This window comes from Dunckerocampus dactyliophorus, chromosome 6, assembly GCF_027744805.1.
Source record: "Dunckerocampus dactyliophorus isolate RoL2022-P2 chromosome 6, RoL_Ddac_1.1, whole genome shotgun sequence".
Taxonomy (NCBI): domain Eukaryota; kingdom Metazoa; phylum Chordata; class Actinopteri; order Syngnathiformes; family Syngnathidae; genus Dunckerocampus; species Dunckerocampus dactyliophorus.
In genome coordinates this window covers 7,015,736-7,037,907 of record NC_072824.1, presented here as the reverse complement: position 1 = coordinate 7,037,907, position 22,172 = coordinate 7,015,736, and the positions used below count along the sequence as shown (strand labels likewise).

The 22,172-nt window shown below is 41.8% G+C and overlaps 1 protein-coding gene across 1 annotated transcript; it reads right to left on the bottom strand.

Moving 5' to 3' along the window:
- Positions 1–42: 42 nt before the first annotated feature.
- Positions 43–19,953, bottom strand: LOC129182302 (UTP--glucose-1-phosphate uridylyltransferase-like). Its single transcript, XM_054778246.1, has 10 exons — positions 19,786–19,953; positions 19,552–19,667; positions 19,324–19,431; positions 8,607–8,792; positions 8,409–8,542; positions 1,761–2,058; positions 1,485–1,682; positions 1,185–1,427; positions 373–477; positions 43–314 (listed from the first exon to the last, which is right to left on the bottom strand). The coding sequence occupies exons 1-10, from the start codon at positions 19,814–19,816 to the stop codon at positions 207–209; spliced, it is 1,527 nt and encodes a 508-aa protein (XP_054634221.1). The 5' UTR covers positions 19,817–19,953; the 3' UTR covers positions 43–206.
- Positions 19,954–22,172: the final 2,219 nt, after the last annotated feature.

Sequence of the window (22,172 nt, the reverse complement as noted above, 5' to 3'; positions counted from 1 at the left end):
TTCACTTCCTGCAAGGATTTCACAATAAGAACCACAAAAAAATCACATGAATTATTTTATTGACCTCAAAGACAGTAACTTCCAGTTTCCTCCATCTGAGCTGTGTGGGCAGCATGACCTTTGGCCTGTTGTGATGGTTGTCCAGTGTTAGGAGACTGTCTTCTCTAACTTTCTAAGTGCTCTTGATATTTTCCCCAGCCTCAGCCTCAGTGGTCGAGGATCCGCAGGTTCCCTGAAACGATCTTGTTTTCCAGCATGGCTCCAGAGGGAATGTCGATGCGGTCGCCATGGTTGGCGATGATGATGACAGTTCCCTGACAGAAACAATCAAAACTGTTTGATGGACAGGAGGAAGAAAAGTTGACTGTTTACCTTCAGTGACACGTTTTTCCCAAACGTGACATCACCCGACACGGTGAGATGGTCCAGCTCCAACATGTCTGGGATGTTGTCAAAGCGCGACAGAAAGTCCTGAACCTGAAGGCAACATGTCATGATGGTGATGAGGATCTTCACTCATCAAATATAAGATTGCATGTTCAGCTAAATGTTACCATGCTAATTCAAATAGCACATGAGCTAAGTGTGATGCTGTGTCTCAATTGGTAGACTTGTGCACTTGCACTTAGTCTGAGTGCACAAGTGCATTCACACTGAAAAGTATGTTAAAATGCAGTACACTGTCAGAACTTGGATGTTTCACTTAAAATGGTGAGTGTGCAGCGATGGACACTTGGGACCCTCAGTCGCCAACTTGAAATAAGGTCGTCTGAGGAGCAAGCCGCAGTGGCGCTAAGTACTGAACTGAGGAAGAAGTGCGTAAGTGTGTAATAACAGTAACTGATTTGGGACAACACTACATGCTCAAAAGGAACTAAGAACACAAGTGTACACGTTATACTTACTAAAGTGTACTAACAGAAGTATTCCATTTGAGATCCAAATCCAGCACAGGTAAACTGTGTCGGGCACTGTGCACTCATCATTTTGAGACCGTTCATATTGACAGTACACTGCATTTTGCCGTACTTCTCCGTGTGAACGCACTTATGTACTCAAAAGACTGTAAGAGCAGAAGTGCACTAATTGAGAGACAGCCACAGTCTATGTGCTAATTAGCACATGAGCTAAGTCTTAGCATGCTAATTAGCACTTAAGGCATGTGGCCGAGACGTGAGGGCGACCTTGGTGAAGCAGCTTCCCAGCTTGACGTGCGGCGTGGTGAGGAACTCGCGCTTGTGGCTCATGATGAGTGAGCCAGCGTCCATGTTGTACAGGTTGGACATGACCAGCAGGAGGTCGGACGTCGTCTTGACTGGCAGGAAGCGACTGCGGGGCACGTTGACGCCCATGGCGTTCTTGAAACTCTTGATGGCGGTGCCTGCGGCCGTCTCCAGCTGAATGACGTTCAGGCCGCCGTCTAGTGTCTGTGGAAGAGCAGGAAATGACGTCACACTGGCGGCGGATGTTCAGGTGAGTCTGACCTTGGGGTTGACGATGATCTCCATGTCCATGGCGTTGTCGTCGTGCAGACGCTTGATGGCGGCCAGCGAGATCCACAGGTTGTTGGTGTTGAAGATCTTGAACTTGCTGACCGATTTGAACTCGTCCACGTGAGCTTTGGGCACCTGAGCGATCTCCAGCAGCCGCAGGTGGTCTTCGTACAGGATGAGTGTGCCGCCCTGCTTGCAGCAAACAAAGCTGTCAGATTGCCACAAGGCGTCGCCGGCGGCCAGTCAGAACAAGAACAAAAACGTCACCTTGATGTCTGCGCGCGTCTTGTCTGTGACCTCCATGATGAACTCGCAGCGTTTGTCGGCCGACTGGCTGATGAGGTGGTGCAGGATGGAGAGGTCCACGGTGGCGCCCAGGTTGTCGATGTTGGACACAAAGATGTACTCCTTCCCCTCGGACAACAGTTTGTCCAGAAGACCACAGTTGCAGAGGCTAGTGTAGATGTCGCCGTGACCCGGCGGGTACCACGCCTCCTCGTTCTCCCCACTCAGCGCCAAGCTCTTGGCGATGGGCAGCAGCGACTCCTTGTTGATACGTGGATATCTGAGACGCCAAATGCAACAAACAGTTACCAGGAAGACGGACCTCTGAGGTGAACACATCACAGCAACACTCGCATACCATGCAAAGATGCCCTCACAATTGTGCCATGATCTTCTGTTGATGTCATGACATCACTGCAGCCTAAACTCTGTTTTGGATAAGTACTGCCAACATATTTGTGCTTGTTCATAACAGAGATAACACATGTGGGTCACACTTTACAAAAAGGTACACACAAATACAGCAGTTACTGAGGAAGGCCGCACGGTGGCCTAGTGGTTAGATTGTTGGCCACACAGTCAGCAGAACAGTAGAACCTGGGTCTGAATCTCTGTTGGGCATCTCTGTGTGGAGTTTGCATGTTCTCTACCCTGGCTTCCTCCCACATTCCAAAAACATGCATGTTAGGTTCATTGGAGAGACTAACTCAGGGATGCTCACACATTTTTAGCTTGCAAGCTACTTTTAAAATGACCACGTCCCAAAGATCTACCTCCTACTATGAATATAGAAAGTATATATATTTACTACATTTATTTAAAAAAAATATGAGTAGGTATTTATGTAGGTTATACATGTATATCAGGACTGCAGCACTTTCTCAGCATGCAAGTACAAGTCAAAATGATCTACCTCTTTCTATAAAACATATCATAATCCAAATGCAACCAGAAAACTCTGAAATTCTATTGTAAATATGAATGATTAGTATTTCACATTCACATTTTCAAAGTTTACAGGTAATCAAAGTAGTTGCTATCATAATTCACTTCAATATAGAAATAAAGATAATTAAACATAACTCCTAAATAGTTGTGTACATAAGCTGAGTACTGGTAATATGTCAGTCACATTAGCTATGTAACCTTCATTAGGACACACAGTTCATGTATTACATCCAGTTAGCATTTGCTATCAAACATTAGCCATATACACTAGGTCCCCAACTTACGAACATCCGACATACGAACTTAGGGAGATACGAACACAAGCCGACTGGTCTGTTTTTTCATGTATTTTGCCTTTTAGTACTGTAACTCCATATTTATACTGCTACATGCTTGACCAGTAGAGGGCACTGTGACACTGCTAATGGGACCAACAGGTACAGGAAGCTGCTGGGGAGAGAAAGCTAAATTGTAGTTGTATGATACAACCCGGACAGAGCGTGTGATTAAAGTTTTATAAAGAGTTAATAGGCCTGCTTAATTCTACACCACCCACAGACGACGACGATTTGTCCTTTTTTTTCAATATCTCCTCCTCCACCACCACAACGACGTATGCTCAACCACTCCTCTTCAAAGGTAAATAACATTCATCATTATGTATTATATCATTTTTATTTTTTTTTCATTATTTATCCTCGTTTAATATTACTACTGCATCCAATCTCATATTTACATACATACGCATATACTTTGTATGTATACACGTACATGTAGTACCTATATCATTGGTAATATTACCTTTTCCCCTACTTAAGAACAATTCGACTTAAGAACGGTCGTCTGGAACCAATTGTGTTCGTTTGTTGGGGACTTAGTGTACAAGAATTTAAAATGATGATTCAAAAGACAATGCAGCCCAAGTCAAGGCAACATATTGAAAAGGTTTCACCAATGGGCACATTTTTAATTTCATCATGAAATAATAGTTTAAGAAGCCAATGTGTAGAAAACACTGATTTCTGTAGTAGAGTTCATGACGCCCAGCAAAGCCAGTAAACAATACACTTTTTTTCTACGTAACTAGCCTCTACAAGTGAACAGATAACTTTAGTTATAGATATAGACATCTTACCGCAGAGTTAGTTCATCCGTAATCACATTAATAAAGATGAAAGTTGCATCTTCGTGTGTAGCTTGAAACGCTGCGGGGGAGCAAGCGCGAATCAGGAGGGGAGCTTAATGTCAGCTGACTGACGTCATATGACAACTACAAAGTGACGTTTACGCAATCGACCCAAAGTGCCTTGGCCATCTACCGATAGCTCACGATCGACATAATGGCCGCCCCTGCTCTAAATTGTCCACAGGTATGAATGTGAGTGAATGGTTGTTTGTCTTTATGTGCCCTGTGATTGACTGGTGGCCAGTCCAGGGTGTACCCCGAAGTCAGCTGGGATAGGCTCCAGCATAACCCTGCGATCCTAGTAGGATAAGCGGCAGAGAATATGGATGGATAGTTACTGAGGCAGTGGTTAGGGTTAGATAGGTTCGTTCCTCATTAACTATTGTAATTTTGTGTACCTTGTGTATTGTAAAGTGTTACCCACACGTGCAATATAAATGTGTGACGTACGCTAATGTAGCCGTGTATGCATGGTCGAAAGAAATCAAACCATCGAGCCATCTAGCCAATGCTGGTTGAACCCAGATCAGACCAATGCACCAACAAACAGTTAACGGGAAGTTTTTTCATTGGGACCGCCTCTACAGAAGGCTTACTCAGTTTGGCTTTAGAGACCGTACGGACCCCAGACTTCGGCTGGGAAGAAAACCATCTCATTTGTATGCACTGACATGAAGAACTATGGTATTCTGCTAGTCCACCACAAATTACTCAGACTTGATGTACTTATTTGTACAAGACATTTATAAATCTAGAGTCCTACGAAGAACACACAACCTCATCAAGGACAGCACACATCCACAACACTCATTATTCACACTCCTACCGTCAGGCAGACGCTACAGGAGTTTGAAGTCCAGGACCACAAGGCTGGCAAACAGCTTTTACCCACAGGCCATCAGGCTTCTCAACGAAGCACTCGCACACGCCGCACGCAACACACGCACACACTCATAGCACTTTATTTATTTATTTATTTATTTATTTGTATTATTTGCTTGTATTAATGTCTCTTCTGTTGTTGTTGCTTAATTTATTGGTATATATGTTTATGTGTTTATGTTTCTATGTTCTTATTCTTTCTCGTGTTTCCTTTCTTTTCTTGGGAGTATGAACAGAATAAGATTTTCATTGCATGGTATAACTGCTGTTTTACCATGCACATGACAATAAAACTCTTGAATCTTGAATCTTGAATCTTATGCCCCAGCTATTCCCAGCAGATTAAGATTATTTGACAAGAAGCAGAAATACCTGGCTGAAATGGTGGAATTAGCTACTAGATCAATCACCACAGACAGCTGTTTAGCATGCAGACAACTTGACCCAAAATCAACTATGGTACCAACCCTGCTGACAACAGGAAACCCAACAGAGTGGGAAATTATTCCATTCTTAAACTTTTTTCTTTTTCTTTTTAAAATTTTGCCCATCATCCACAATCCTTATGTGACAAACACACGTCTTTCTCTCTTCTGTGCGTTCTAAAGATATAAAAACAGATAGAGTTGGCTCATTAATGCATGTAATGAGTCGCATATTCCACCTAGAAAGCCTGCGATTAAAACACCTCCAAAAACCTCAGTTTTATGATAACTAGGGCTGTCAAGATTAAAAATGTTAATCACAGTTTTCAAATTAATTATTCATGATTAATCACCATGTCACACTATATCATATTACCTTATCATTTTCCTATGCATTTTAAACTAGCAAAGAGTACATTTGGAATACAGGAAGTGAACAAATGTATTGCAATTGATGTAAAACGCATAGGGGGTAGGATTAAATAAGCGTTCCTTCTTCCTACTCCTTTTTGGACATGTAGAACAGTAAATCGTACTATGTGATGTATTCAAATGTAACTTGTATGCATGTTCAAAATAAATTAAACTATTACCATTACCATGTCTGAAATATGCCAGTTTTTACTGTATTTTATTAAAAGAAAGAGAAAGGACAGGGCAGGATTATGTGTGTGTATGTGTATGTGTATATATATATATATATATATATATATATATATATATATATATATATATATAGGAAGATATAGAGGGAGAGGGAGATTCATCCGGATAGGAAGGAGCGGGAGAGGTGGAGGGACGAGGAGTGAGGGAGTCGACAAAGAGTTATGCGGCTGGGGTGTCGCAGGCCCTCCGCGAGCCTTCGTCCCCTTAAGTGCAGACCAAAAAGCACCTTGCTATATATATATATATATATATATATATATATATATATATATATATATATATATATATATATATATATATATATATATATATATATATATATATGTGTGTATATGTAAATATATATATATATGTGTATATGTAAATATACTGTATGTATATATATATATATATGTGTGTATATATATGTATGTGTATGTATATATGTACGTATGTGTATATATATGTACGTATATATATGTATATATGTACGTATATGTATATATATATGTGTGTATATGTGTATATATATATATATATATATATATATATATATATGTGTATATGTGTATATATATATATATATATATATATGTGTATATATATATATATTTGTATGTATACACACGGCTCAAAAAAATTAAAGGAACATTAGGAGCATGCCCCGACGTTGTCAGGCATGCGTACAAGCACGTGGGGGCCACACAAACTACTGAGAATCATTTTGAGTTGCTACAATGACATTTTGGCAAAATGGACCAGTGTGCTGGCGTAATAAAGACGTTGTTGTGTTGTTCGGAGTGTCAATGAGACAATGGAGGGGGAGTGAGACAAAAAACAAATGTCAAACAAAATTAAAAAAAAAAAATGAAATAGGTTGTTTATCACCTGATCAAAAGTGTAAGACCACAGGCTATAAAAGCCAAAATGTTCATTTTCTGTCAGGCATTCACACTGTCATGCCCTCCTGATGGCTAAAGCTAAGAAGCTTTCTCTTTTTCAACGTGGTTGGATTGTGGAGCTGCATAAGCAAGGCCTCTCGCAGCGTGCCATTGCTGCTGAAGTTGGGTGCAGTAAATCAGTCATTCTCCTTTTTTTGAAAGATCCTGAGCATTACGGAAAAAAATACACATGTGCTGAGCCGGAGGATCCAATTGGCTGTCCATCAAGACACAGGGCGGTCTTCCACCCACATTAAGGCCCTTACTGGTGCCGACTGCAGCGCAATAACCATCAGAAGACATTGAAAGGTGGAAAAAAGTTTTATTCTCTGATGAGAAAAAATGTAACCTGTCCAACCGGTCCAGATGGCTTCCAACGTTACTGGCATGACAAGGAGATCCCACCTGAGATGTTTTTTACCCGGCACAGTGGAGGGGGTCCATCGTGGTTGTTCCCACTAGCCTCCTGGAAACACTCGCATCAAGCATGCCCAAAGCAATTTTTGAAGTGATTAACAAGAACGGTGGAGCTACTCATTACTGAGTCCTACTGAGAACATTTTTTTGTTCTGGTTTGGAGAGTGTTTTGTTATTTTTGAGCAATGGTCTTAAACTTTTGATCAGCTGATAAACAGCCTATTTCAGTTTAATTGTTGTTTTCAATAATTTACTTTTTCAAAATGTTTTTTGTCTCACTCCCCCTTCTTGCTTTTGCATATTGTAGCTCTACTTAAAACCTCATTAAGATCCAAATATGCAAAATGCAAATTCTAACAATTTTTCAAATGGTCTTAAGATTTTTATGGTGTTGGAATTAGAATGCTGTTGTTGTGTTCAGGTAAGAACAAAGTTATAAACGAGTGTCAGACACTGTGTGACTCTGAGGGGAGTTACTCTGTGCCGCCATCTGTCGTCATAACAGAGAGCTGTGGCTTTCCATGATGTGTGTGCGTTAATTACACTAAAAAATTTAACATAATTAAAGAAATATATTAGTTACCACAGTTAATGCGCTATTTTTGACAGCACTTATGATAACATGTAATACTTACAGTATTTTGCCATATTACTGGAACTTCCTTCCTGAGCGCATTGATTTCACAAAGCAACATAGAAAGCATTGCCTTTCGGTAGTGGCCTGACGCATTGTAAGCGAGTGTGTGGTGAAGCCCAGTCGCTAGCTGGTGTGGTGTGGCGAGGTGTCACTACGCCAGTAGTTCTTTGGCATAATCATGTGATTAATAATAACAATGTCGCTGTAGCTTCGTTAATATGCAGGTCACATTCTGTAAATGTAGCGTTGGTGGAAGGTGGAAAAGGTGTGTCCCATTAGGTGCATTCTTGGCTGCCTCTTTTTATCTGGTTTATATCTTCAGAATGCACAGAAAGGAGAGACACAAAAGAAAGATAAAAAAATAATAGGAAAAAAAAAGAAAAGAGAAAGACGTGTGTTCATGTCTCACACAAAGATTGTGGATGATGGCCAAATACCAAAAAAATACTTGTAAATGTGACTGCAACAGAGTGAGAGCGCTGTCTTATGACAAAACCTGCCTGCACGTGTGCTCGCGATGGAAGGGGTGTGTGTGTGTGTGTGTGTCACCTGCTCTGGTTGAAGGTGTGTATCTTGATGCATCGATGTTGGTACTTCTGCAGGATCTTCTTGGTCTCATAGTCTGTGTTGAAGGAGTTCATGAGCACCAGAGGAACGTCGGCATCATAGGTTTTGTTCAAGTCCTGACAGCAGAAGAAGAGTTGAAGGAGATGTTTGGCGGTAGAGCACGGCAGTCGACCACGTTACCTCAATCTGCTGCACGGTCAGGTCAAGGAAGGTGTTCTCGTTGCGTACGCTGATGAGACTCTTAGGACCCTTACAGCCCATGCTGGTGCCAAGGCCGCCATTAAGTTTGACCACAGCGAGCTTGTTGAGGCTGGCGGTGATGTTGTCAGGGAGACCTTTGGCCTTGATCTTGTCATATGGTTGAATCTGACAATCAAACATCCTCACTTGAAATTTGTCGGAATGATACAAAATAATATTGCTAATAAACTCATATGTGCAACAAGTCCACCTATCCGACTCACTGAACCGGTGAGCTCACGTCAGCTTCACGATTCACTTGAGTCACCCGTCACAGAGCGCATGCATGGAAACTCCCAGGTTGTCTTGCATCGAATTACGTCCATCACACAAGTTAATGCTGCCCACTTTGGAGATAAAATAACTGACTCTTTACCATTGTACAAAAAAATTTAAGATTAATCTGAGGGGTCGTGCCTTGGGGGGAGGGTTTTCACTTCTGTTTTCAAGCGACATCGCTGTCATAGCGTTCTCTCGGAATTGTTAATAGCAAAATGTTTATTTTTCTGTAAAGATTAAACTGGTAACTTTCAATAATATAACTACAATCAAACCTGTCTTAGTGGCTACCTGTATAGAACGGCCACCTGCCTATAGCGGCCACTGAAAAATCCCCCGCAGCAAATTTACGTGTTATAGACCCTGTATATAGCAGTCACCTGTCCAACGCGGCCAGCAGCCACCCATTTTGTATCCCTTGGTCAATATCTGACCGCATATAGCGGCCAAATTACCAACTCAAGCAGAAGCTAAATGCACGAAAAAGTTTTGTTTTTCAATCAATGAAGCCGTCGTGTGTAGACTTTAATTACTGAGTCCTAGCTCAGTCACAATCATTCACAAGATCCACACAAACTGTCAGTTGTTCCACATAAAAAAGCAGTCTTCTTTTGAGCTTGCTATTTCCTGGTCAAACATGTAACTTTAAGAGCATTTGCACCAAAACATTACCGCAAAGTAGGCTGGGAACAGGACGTGCTCCCAGCGACGCTACAATAAAAAAAAAAACATACGCGAGCATGCATGCGGCAGCGGGAGCAAAACTGAGTTCGGTTGTACTTAATTGAAGTATTTTAGAATGTACTCACGTTATTTTTCATCAATCCTCATCCACAAATCCATCAAAGTCCTCATCTTCTGTATTCGACACAAAAAAAGCCATCTTCTTTTCCGTTCGCTACTAGTCTGTTAACTTGTCAGTGTTATTCAGCTCCGAAGCAAAGAAGGAAACTTCTCCTGTTGCTTCTGCCAACTTTATTTATTGAACGCAGCCACCAGAGAGCAGCTCAGAACACACACACATCTCTCAGCATCGTCTCTCCTTCCTGCTTGCCCACAAGGCAAAGGTTAAACAAGCCCCACTACATAGCTGTCCAGCCAATGCCTGTAAGAAATGACACCGTTTATTTCCTGGTGTGAGACAATGTGCACAATGTGTGTCAATACTGTAATGCCGCTTGTTGTGGGGAAGGAGAGACTCACGTTGCCGATGCACTTTAATGGCTTTATTAACAGCGGAGAACACTGCAGGACTTTACATCCACGCCAACATAAACACACTTCCCAACTCTCTCGAAACTCACAGCTAGCACTGAGTCTAGCTCTCCTGCTCGGGACGCCCACCGTCACTTCCCGTCACTTCCTGATGAACTAAAGCTGTAATGACACTGCCGTATAAAAAGTAAAATATTAAAAACAAGCATAACAAAGGACATTACTAGCACAGCTTTGTTCTGGGTGGTGGATAATAACAAGCCTAGTAGTGCTGTACAACCTTTATCCGCAGTCCCACAGTGCCCTCTACTGGTCAATATTCATCCCCCCCCCCCCCCCCCCCCTACTGGTCAACATTCAAAATGGCTGCCAACCTGTCTATAGAGGCCACCTGTCTATAGTGGCCACTTTTGCAGTCTCCCTCTAGTGGTCGCTATAGACAAGTTTTATAGTTTTATATATATATATATATATATATATATATATATATATATATATATATATATATATATATATATATATATATATATATACACACACACACACACACACACAATCTGGCACCGAAGAGTTCCCATGCCGCTTTTTTCTTTATATCTCTATATTCTTTTTTTTTTTTTTTTTTTTTTAAGAAATGTCAAACAGCTCCAGGAAATCTGACACGGCAAGTATAGCGTACTGATTAGCATCCTGTCTGCTCATTGGTCGATCAATGAAATTCCCGCTGATTGGTCCTAAAGTTTACATTTTTTCAACTTTCTGGGATCGTGTCACAAGCCAGCGTGAGCACGATGACACGCACGAACACAAACTTTCACACGCACGAATTTCGCGTGTCGCGTGGCTGGACGGTGACACGCAATAATCGTCCTATCGCGCAGGTTCCATTGAAAATGAATCAAGTACCGGCGATGTCGCCTCCCGTGTGTGGCGCCCATTAGTGGTGCTGTCGCTCTGCCAGAGACTAGACTAGACGTTTCCGCACTCTCTGTAATGAAGACACCAAACCAGAGATAAGTTTCTCTATTTTAGTTGCTATACGAAGATATCACATGTATGAAGAGGAAGTAAAGTACACATAGTTTGTGTAATGAACGTAACTTTACGTCATAAAATAAGGAGGCTATTACACGTGGTAACACACATTCTCCTGAACATGCTACTGAAATTGTATTAAAATCCAATTTTTCTACTGTGCATGCAAAACTAACTATAAAACTGTAAAAATGTGTTCTGTGTTCACACTTTTGAGTCAACCGCCGATGACGTCATAGATGAGCGACGTAACGTGGCTGACTTCCGGTTCAGGTTGCCATTTTTTTCACTAGGTAATAGGATGCTAACAACAAAGGGCATTTTCTGATCACTTAAATAGGACCTGCCTGACAAAGTGAAGTAGACCAAAAGATCCTCAAAAGCTAGACATAATGCCGAGATCTAAAGAAATTCAGGAACAAATGTCAAAGAAAGTAATTGAGATCTATCAGTTTGGAAAAGGTTATAAAGCCATTTCTAAAGCTTTGGGACTCCAGCAAACCACATTATCCACAAATGGCGAAAACATGGAACAGTGGTGAACCTTCCTAAAGTCTGATTCAAATATTCTGCTATTAAAGAAACGAGTGTAAATAGATTTTCAGATGTGTGCCATCTCTTAACTTGATTGAAATTTTCAGTTAATTTGGTGCTGGTAATACATACAAATATGTACTGTAAATATATATATATATTTACAGTACATATTTGTATGTATAATCCCGCCCTGTCATTTATGGGCATATCTATCTATTTCAGGCATAGTGTAACATGGTGATTAATCATGACTAATTTGAAAACTGTGATTAATATAATTACATTTTTTAATCATTTCACAGCCCTAATTTAAGGACAAAATTTGTGTTATTATTGGTAAGGATGCGCCGATCAAGGTTTTAACAGAATAAAATACAAATAAATATCTTTATTAAATAGAAATCTGACCTGCTCAACTTAAAATACAATAAATTGAGTGTCCAGCTTGCAGGGGTCTCCAACTTTCATCACTACTAGAGCTGTTAAGTACTTGTGTTTTATTTATGACTGGCGACATTTAAAATATACACTACTTTATTTACCAAACAGATCTCCACTCAAACAGTGTGGCCATCATCTTTATGCTATTTTGTGGTCATTTATCATAATATAAAAAGGCACAATGTCTGCAGTCAACAATTAAAAAAACTACTAAGAGTTGAAGCGAATATTCTTTGACCCTACTCAAGCTACTCAGCTACTCAAAATCAGCTGATGAAACAGGAGACCCGTCATAATAACCCCATCATAAGGCTGGACACACTGTGTTTATGTTCATCAAACATCCATCCATCCATCTTCTATGCCGCTTATCCTCATTTTAGCTCACTCATCAGTAGCTGCTCATTTCTAGCAGACAATACTGTGTAGTGGAACAAGGAAGTGTGTGTCTCACTCACTTAGTTGAGAGTAATGTGTTCCACTACGTAAGGTGTCTTCATTTACTTTGAACACTGCAAAAACGCAAGAATATTTGTCTTATTTCTAGTCAGCCTGTATAAGTTTAGGATTTAGAAATGCACAGCCATCAACATAATAATATGTAATTTGGTCTTAGTAAAGTAATTAGTCTCTCTCTCCTTTTCCAGTAAATACTTACAGTCTAGGATGGATAAATTAATCTACAATGGTGCCATCATGTACTCCATCAGACCCAAGAAAATACAGTTTGTTCCTATGCACAATGTGAATTTAAGAACTAAAACGGTTGATTATCTAAAAAATTAAACCAATTGGTCGTTCATTATTTAGTCAAATGTTTGATTTTCTCTTGTGTATTTATAATTGCTCTTTAAACAAGCAAAAATATGTTTTTCCAGTTACTTGAGTAAATCAAAAACATTTTCAGCAGAATACTCGATTACTAAAATATTCGATAGCTGCAGCCCTACACGATATCAAAAACAAAGATATGGTTCATATCGATATAGACTGGATTTGCGCTGTAAGTCGAGGTCTCATTCATCACTCTGCACTGCGTGAGCGCCACTGAGCGGGGCTGCTGCCCCACCCCCTTGGTGCATGAAGAAGGAGAGAGGCGTGGCGGAACAGAAGCCCCGCTCATTCATGAAGGAAACGACAACCGGTGGAGAAATGGGTCAGAAAAAAAAAAGCAGTGGCTCATTCATTTGGAGGTACTTTGAAAAAGTGACTGTCAAGTGCGGAAGCACTACAAATCTTTTTCACCACCTTAAAACTTGTCACAAACTCCAGTACGTGTGTGTGAAGCTGTGGGCTCAAACAGCCCCGCTTGCTTCTTTTTCCTGTTGCGTCCCTCATGAAAGTAAAAGTGCAAAGTGGTGTGCTTTTACTAAAGCGGTGTCCTATCACATTGCTAAAGATACTTGTATATCGTCCCTGTTGCAATGGTGGGAAAAAAATTATTTAAAAACCTGCTTAAAACAATGGACTGGCGATGTCCAGCGAGCTTCACAGTCATAATTATTTAGCACAAGAAGCTCTACCACAAAAGTTAGATGAACAGTTGCTAAGCCTGATGCAGTTGACACGTTGGTGTTACTGGCACAAAATCTTTAAAGGAGTAGGGACATGCTTACTGTATGTCTTTTAAAAATGTTTACATAAAAACAATACTGCTACTACTACTGTTCAAAGTAAAGTATTTCAAAATTTCCTCTTAAACAGGGCACTTTATTTCATTCATATTTTGCTCTTTTGGTATTAGCTGAGATTTTGAGCATAGCTAAAGGTTTGTTATAAAGAAGATTGAAGATTATATTTTACCCATTCTATATTTATTTCAAAAAGAGAATGAACAATTTTATTTTAGCAGCTATTTTTGTATAAGTTTTTAAAAAAATATATAAATCACCTTTGCACGCATATTTTGCTTTGACTTTGTCTAAACTCACTTTATTTATAAAAATATTGGGATATATATCGTATATTAATATTCAATGTAAATATGTCGAGGTATGACTTTTGGTCCATATCATGCAGCCCTAGTACAAACCCCATGAACGTGACATCCACTTGTGGCTTCCCCCATGGGACAAAAACGAGCTTCGAACTAACCGCATTGCTTATTTGTTTTAAAACCAAAATCTCACTGTTGCAAAAAGTCACATTTGGATACAAAGGCCATAAGCTAGGCAGATAACTGTAGCTAGCTGCGCCAATGCAAAGTACAGCCAGTGACAGCTGGGCAAAGCATGTACGCATCGATGCACAAATAGTGGGGCAGCAATAAGTTTGGTAAGGGATTGATCAAACACGTTGGCATATATCTGTGTAGCCTGTATCAAGCGCAGTACGAAACGCATCATTTTGTTGGCAACCCTACGTGACACAGCAGACATGTAGGATCGTAGGACATGCACAGCGATCGGTTTGTGATCGGCTTTCAAAGGCGGTTATCGGCATACGCGGATCACATGGTTTTTAGTGAGATCGGCCAATATTCATCGATGGTCGATCGATCTGAGCGTCCCTAATTATTGGTTGTTGGTTTGGAATGGCCACCTCCTGCCGAGCTCAGGGTAGGGTGCGTGCCTGCAAAGGGCCAGGTGTGTCAAAATGTGTGTCCGTTGTTCCGAGAGGGGAGGACACCGATGTTATAATGCATTTATTGCAATTGTGGCGGAGAGCGAGGACTGTATGTGATTTTAAGCAAACTCACTGGACATGTCAACCAAATGCTCCAGTCAGAGAGCCAGACACAACAGAACATTTGATGGGCATTATTAATAATTCAGAGATCAAATTTTCACCTAGCTGGCTGATTTGACATTAATATAAAGTCTGACGTATTGTCTGGTATCTTTTATCATCAACACAGACAGACATAAACCTATACGCACATTTCAACAGCAGCTGCCTGGATGGCTCAAATGTGCAACTGGTCCTAAGAAGGACCCTTAGGTGCCCTGTAAGGTGCCTGCCGTGAAAAATATGAAGTCCTTCCTGAATAGTGTGGACTACTGTACAGTGCCTGCACTAAAGATATAATGTATAATGAGGGAACAACAGCGATCAGCAGGGCAAGCCCAAAAGATTGACTAGTCGATCGGGAACAACGGTGTGGCGTCCCCTGCCAAAGTTACAAGACCTGTGGGGGTGTAACGATTCGATTCATATCACTTGACACATAATTTGTGGTTGCCGATACGATTCAAGGACGATATTGGTTCTTTTAGAACGATACGATCCGAAATGATTCAGTAACTTTAAATCGATTCAGTAACTTTTTAGCCAAAAATTCAACCAGTGTGACTGTGAAATAAATACCTGGATACTGGACAGTGCAGATGAAGTTTCCTAGATTCCCCTTCTTTTTTGTAAGCGAATCTGACAAATTATTAATAATGCTGACATGCTTAAAAATAAATGATCAATGAGTACAAAAAATGAGTTAAAAATGCAATACAAAATCAGAACATTATGCAAATTCCTCTGTAAATGAATGTGGTACGGCATCTTCACATAACTCAAGCTTATATTACACTTACTAAATCACCCAGTCACATCTTTGCTAGTACAAAGTGATGTCAACTATCCCACATTCTTAATCTCGTCATGCCACACTGGTTCTACCAGTACTGTGTGTGCCTGTGTATGCGTGTTTCAGAGATACACATTCATGACTGACATGTTTCATGTATTTGCAATTGTGTATGCGAGTATGTCTGAAAATAGTGAGTGGGAGATGACAATGAATGAATTGTGCACGGGAATAGTGTTTTCCACAACGTCGGCAAATTATGCTCTTAAAACGATGTTATAAATGGCCAAATCATGCAGTCTATGGGCCAAACGTACAGACGATGTAAAAGCACTGCTCGCAGGACATTGAGCTGCTGATGGTGAAATGCAGACCTTTTTATTTACCTCGTGAGTTTAGCGCTGTGTATTTAACTGCTGTTTACATCCCACCACGAGCTAACACCGCTAACGCACAAGGCCTCCTGCATGACATCATTGATAAACACGAGACCAAACACCCAGATGCTGTATTCATTATATCTGGCGATTTCAACCACTGTAACCTCAGGACTGTCCTCCCCAAATATTACCAGTATGTGAGCTTTCCCACAAGGGAAAATAACATCCTGGACCAAGTCTACAGCAACATGAAAGGTGCTTTGAAGGCTGTTCCAAGACCCCACTTTGGAAAGGCTGACCACATCTCTATATTCCTTTATCCAACATACAGATAACTTCTTAAAAAAGCTCCCCCTGTAAGTACAGCAGTTAAAGTGTGGAATGAAGAAACTGATCAAGTACTTCAGGACTGCTTTGGCTGCACAAACTGGGATGTGTCCAGCCAAACCACATTTCCGGATGAGCTGAATGAGTTCTATGCCCGCTTTGACACCCAAACTCCTGATGAGCAGAGAGGGTGGCTGGACTTGGGGAGCACACAGGACTCACCTCTCATGGTGACATCAGCTGATGTGCGCAGGGTTCTAAACAAAACAAACCCACGAAAAGCAGCAGGGCCAGACAACATCTCAGGACGTGCACTTCGGGTTTGCTCATCAGAGCTAGCTGATGTGCTTGCTGACATATTTAACCTGTCGCTTGCACAAGCATCTGTACCGACCTGCTTTAAGTCCACCACCATAGTGCCCGTACCCAAGAAGAGCAACGTGACCTGCTTAAATGACTATCGCCCCATAGCACTCACTCATATTGTTATGAAGTGCTTTGAAAGAATAGTCATGACCCACATCAAAAAGAGCATCCCGGCGGCAACTGTGGACCCTCTACAGTTTGCATATCGCCAGAACCGGTCCACGGATGATGCAGTCAACACTGCCATCCACACAGCCCTTTCTCACCTACAGGGCCAGGACAAATACGTCAGAATGCTATTTATAGACTACAGCTCTGCTTTTAATACAGCCAGCCCCCACAAACTCACAAATAAGCTCCTCACACTTGGCCTGTCTCCCTCCCTCTGTAACTGGGTGTTTAACTTTCTCACAGACAGGCCCCAGTCAGTCAGAGTCCACAACCGCACATCCAGCTCAAGAATTGTGAGCACTGGGACCCCACAGGGGTGTGTGCTGAGTCCACTCCTCTACACGCTCTTCACCTACGATTGCGTGGCCTCCCAGAACAACACCAGCATCATTAAATTTGCAGATGACACTACAGTCATCGGCCTGATCACTGGTGGTGTTGAAACATCATACAGAAGAGAGGTGGCGGACCTCATAGCTTGGTGTCGTGATAACAATCTCCTTCTCAATACAGATAAGACTAAAGAGATGATCATCGACCCAAGAACAAGGGAAAAGGAGCCGCATAGACCCCTGTTTATTGATGAGACTGAGGTGGAGAGGGTGAAAACCTTCAAGTTCCTTGGCACACACATCAGCGAGGACCTCACCTGGTCTCACAACACGCAACAAATTATGAAGAAGTCCCAAAGGAGACTGTACTTCCTGAGAAGACTGAGGAAATTTGGCATGTCCACCACAATCCTGAGTTGCTTCTACAGATGTACTATCGAAAGTGTCCTTACCGCCTCCATCACTGTTTGGTACGGTAACTGTACAACACGTGATAGGAAGGCACTCCAGCGGGTGATCAAGACCTCACAGAACATTGTTGGGGCAGCCCTCCCCTCACTGCAAGACATTTATAAAACTAGAGTCCTACGCAGAACACACAACCTCATCAAGGACAGCACACATCCACAACACTCATTATTCACACTCCTACCGTCAGGCAGTCGCTACAGGAGTTTGAAGTCCAGGACCACAAGGTTGGCAAACAGCTTTTACCCACAGGCCATCAGGTTTCTCAACGAAGCACTCACACACGCCACACGCAACACAAGCACACACTCATAGCACTTTATTTATTTATTTATTTATTTATTTGTATTATTTATTTGTATTAATGTGTCTTCTGTTTTTGTTGCTTAATTTATTGGTATATATGTTTATGTGTTTATGTTTCTTATGTTCTTATTTCTTGTGTTTTCTTTCTTTTCTTGGGAGAATGAACAGAATAAGATTTTCATTGCATGGTATAACTGCTGTTTTACCATGAACATGACAATAAAACTCTCTTGAATCTTGAATCTCTTGAAATACTATCAAAGGTAATTGTTAAGTCTTACCTGTGAAAGGTTATTCCCTAGGATTTGGTTTGGGCAGTAAAACGAGTCGTATACTTCCATGCATCTACGACTCTTGCCACATTCAACATGGCGGTGACGTTGCCGTACGGCTCAGCGTAAGAAGACACAAATCAACTGTTTCACAGTTCCACTACAACTTCCATGACCACCACATACCCGGAAGACGATGACGTCACAGACAGGCAGACTGAATCGAGTAACGTTTAACGTCTTTATCATTAAAAGTGCTAAAAAATCCAAATAAAGCCTGCCGTGCTTACATCCAATGCTTTATTTCCTAGTATGGATTCAATCAATTGATTACCTTTTATACGATGTTAGATCTCTCTCTCTCTCTCTCTCTCTCTCTCTCTCTCTCTCTCTCTCTCTCTCTCTCTCTCTCTCTCTCTCTCTCTCTCTCTCTCTCTCTCTCTCTCTCTCTCTCTCTCTCTCTCTCTCTATATATATATATATATATATATATATATATATATATATATATATGTCGTCCTGAATTGAAACTTGAGAACCCAGCTCAATGTAGTTGATTCGTAGGAATATAAACAGATGCATCGATGTAGTGAATGAATCGTTACACACCTAATGACCTGTAACTTGACTTGTACACGACCTGTTATCTTGTTTGTTGAATTTGAAGGTTGATGTTCAAACACGGCTGACAAGACACCACCCTCAACGTGCAAGGGGACGGAGCTGGTCCCTACAGACGAGCAGGTGTCCAAAGAGCACATAACCTAAAATCAGAACATTGAACACTCCACCAGACCACTATTCTTGGCTCTGACCTTCAGTGAGCACTGCTATTCTGGGAACATGTATGCGTGTATGCACGTGTGCGTGTGTGATTCAAAGGGACAGTGCGACCTCAATGATGATTCGTTATTTCTAGTGAGGAAATAAAGACATCTCATTTACAGTAACTTCCTGTTCAGTCAACATGACAGTGGCATGTCAACCAAACATGAGGGTGGCACTCACCGCGTCCTCAGGTGGGCGGCTGATTTTGGCCCAGTCGACAGCAGGACCTTTGACCTGCAGGAAGGTGTGAAAGATCTTCTTGAAGCCCTCAAAGTCTTTCCTGCAGCTCTGCAACAAAACAACAAGCAACAACAATGTTGTTTTAAGGTGAGGTCAGGTGCGGAGGCCTTCCTGTTCCAGCAATGAGCTGTGGTTGTTATAACCTTTGACACTCCTTTTCAGACTGACCTGGGCATTGGCGTCGCCGGCGATGGCGAGCAGATCCTCCAGCTCCCGGTGCATGGACGCCTCGTGCTGCTGTCGAAGTTTCTGCTGGAACTCTGTCATGGCTCCTAGGGTCAGGTCTGCACACAAACATTAATGCCATGGCGCATGGCTATGTTCATGTAACTGATGCCACTAGGAAATACTTCTTTCCAGCTGTCTTAATTGTCACGATCCACACAAAACAACAAGACTCACCTGTCACCGTCAGAGACATGGCGTCACACATTTGAGGCTCACTGAACACCACACACTGCAGCCACTCACACAACAAAACTCTCACTCCTCATCCTCAGCAGAGAGGAAGGTCACAGATTGACAGCTTTGACTCAAACAGGCCACAAGCCTCGCCCACAAGCCTCACCGCCAATCACGACAGTGTGTGTGGTACAAATATAGGGGTCAAAGGTTACTGCTGTGTCATGTATCCCCCCATGACACAGTTTTTGCAATACTGTCGTGCAGTGGTTCCCAAACTTTGTACAGTCGCATACACCTTCAGACATTTGACTTGAAGCCATGTACCCCCCTACTGCTGCACACTTAAAAAATGTAAACCATTTATACATTTCATTAAATTGAAATATTAAACATTATTAATTGGTTAATTAATTTTATAGTAAGTAATTCTGGTTCAAACATTTGTATTGTGCATGGTCAAATTTTGGTAAGTTTTACATGAGCACTGATAAATAGATGTGACGTTCTCTTGGAGATGAATAAAGTATCCAAGTATTGGTCTTACATATCTTTTATTTCAGCCGGATGTTGGGATCCTTCCCTTTCAATGGGTTGAATTTGAGCTTCACTTTTGCCCACTTGCAGTCGCTATGATTTGAATCTGCATATTAAGTTCAAACTAAATTGAAAAGGAAAGTTGAACAAACATGATAAAGCAGTACCCAAAGTACAAAAAAACATACAAGCAGTGACAAAAACTTCAGGGGAATCTCCACTCTCTTTCACAGTGTGGGGATTGGAACACCATCCATCCATCCATCCATCCATCTTATTCCGCTTATCAAAGGTCAGGTCACGGGGGCAGCAGCCTAAGCAGGGAAGCCCAGATTTCCCTCTCCCCAGCTACTGCGTCCAGCTCCTCCCAGGAGATCCCGAGGCGTTCCCCGGCCAGTTGAGAAACATAGTCTCTCCAAAGTGCCCTGGGTCTTCCCCGAGGCCTCCTACCGGTTGGACGTGCCCTGAACAACTCCCCTGGGAGGCATCCTGACCAGATGCCCACGGAGCAGCGGTTGCACTCTGCTTCTCACCTTATCTCTAAGGGAGAGCCCAGCCAACCTACGGAGAAAATTCAATTTGGCCGCTTGTACCCGCGATCTTGTCCCTTCGGTCACTACCCAAAGCACATGACCATAGGTGAGGGTAGGAACGAAGATCGACCGGGAAATTGACAGCTTTGCTCTCCGGCTCAACTCCCTCTTCACCACAACGGACCGATGCAGAGTCTGCATCACTGCAGACGCCGCACCAATCCGCCTGTCGATCCCACGTTCCATCCTTTCCCTCATTCGTGAACAAGACCCCAAGGTACTTAAACTCCTCCACTTGGAGCAGGATCTTAACCCCGACCCGGAGATGGCACTCCAACCTTTTCTGAGCGAAAACCATGGACTCGGACTTGGAGGTGCTGAATCTCATCCCAGCTGCGAACCGATTCATTGGATTGGATGAAACACTCTTAATACACAACATAATCATCAAACCTAGTTATTCATATAACTCACAGAGTAATGAAAAACTTCCATGCTATGTCTCCTTCCTTCTTTCTGCTATGATGGTGCGTTCTGTGCTTTGAGGTGTTCAGCTACACTCATAATTATGAGTGTTAGGCACTAATTGTTTCACATTTTTATTCACGTACCCCTGGGGGTTCGTATACCCCACTTTGGGAACCTAGGCTGTAGTGAAAGTACTTGAATATCGAAGGTAACTGTTAGTATTATTAATAAATGACTGTTGTTTGGTAGACAAACGTGACGTTTAACTTGCCATTTACTTTATGGTGTAAGGTCAGAGGTTAAGCTGGCAGATAAGTTTAACTTCAATAACTCTATTTTACTGCTTTATTGAGACACATTTTCATGTATGCACATGTTTTGTAACATGAATTCTTGACGAAAGTCGTCAATAAAGTATTGCTAGTGCAGACACTCTTCCAGCGTTTTTAACTTTTACTTTGAAGCGCTTACCTGAAGCCGCTGTAAAAAAAAAAAAAAAACAGGACAGACTTAGAACCACATACGCGGACTCTGTGGGTCCAGACTCAGTCAGTCTTACACACCAGGAGTTGACTTTAAGGGACTAGACGTCTCCGTGCGGTCATTTTGAAGCTAGCTCATTAGCTAACTTGTTAGCCTCCAGGCGACTACACCGCCCTGACGTACTTCTGGGCGAGAGCTGATTGGTCAGGCGTATCTGTCAATCCCGAGTAGTCTCTTATGAGAAGCTAAAAATATACTCTCCTGAATTTTCTAAGAGAGAAGTAAACGTTGAAGATGATCAATTAAACTACATGTTTAGAATTGTGTTTCAAACATTAATCTTGATACAAAAAAAGACTGGATGGG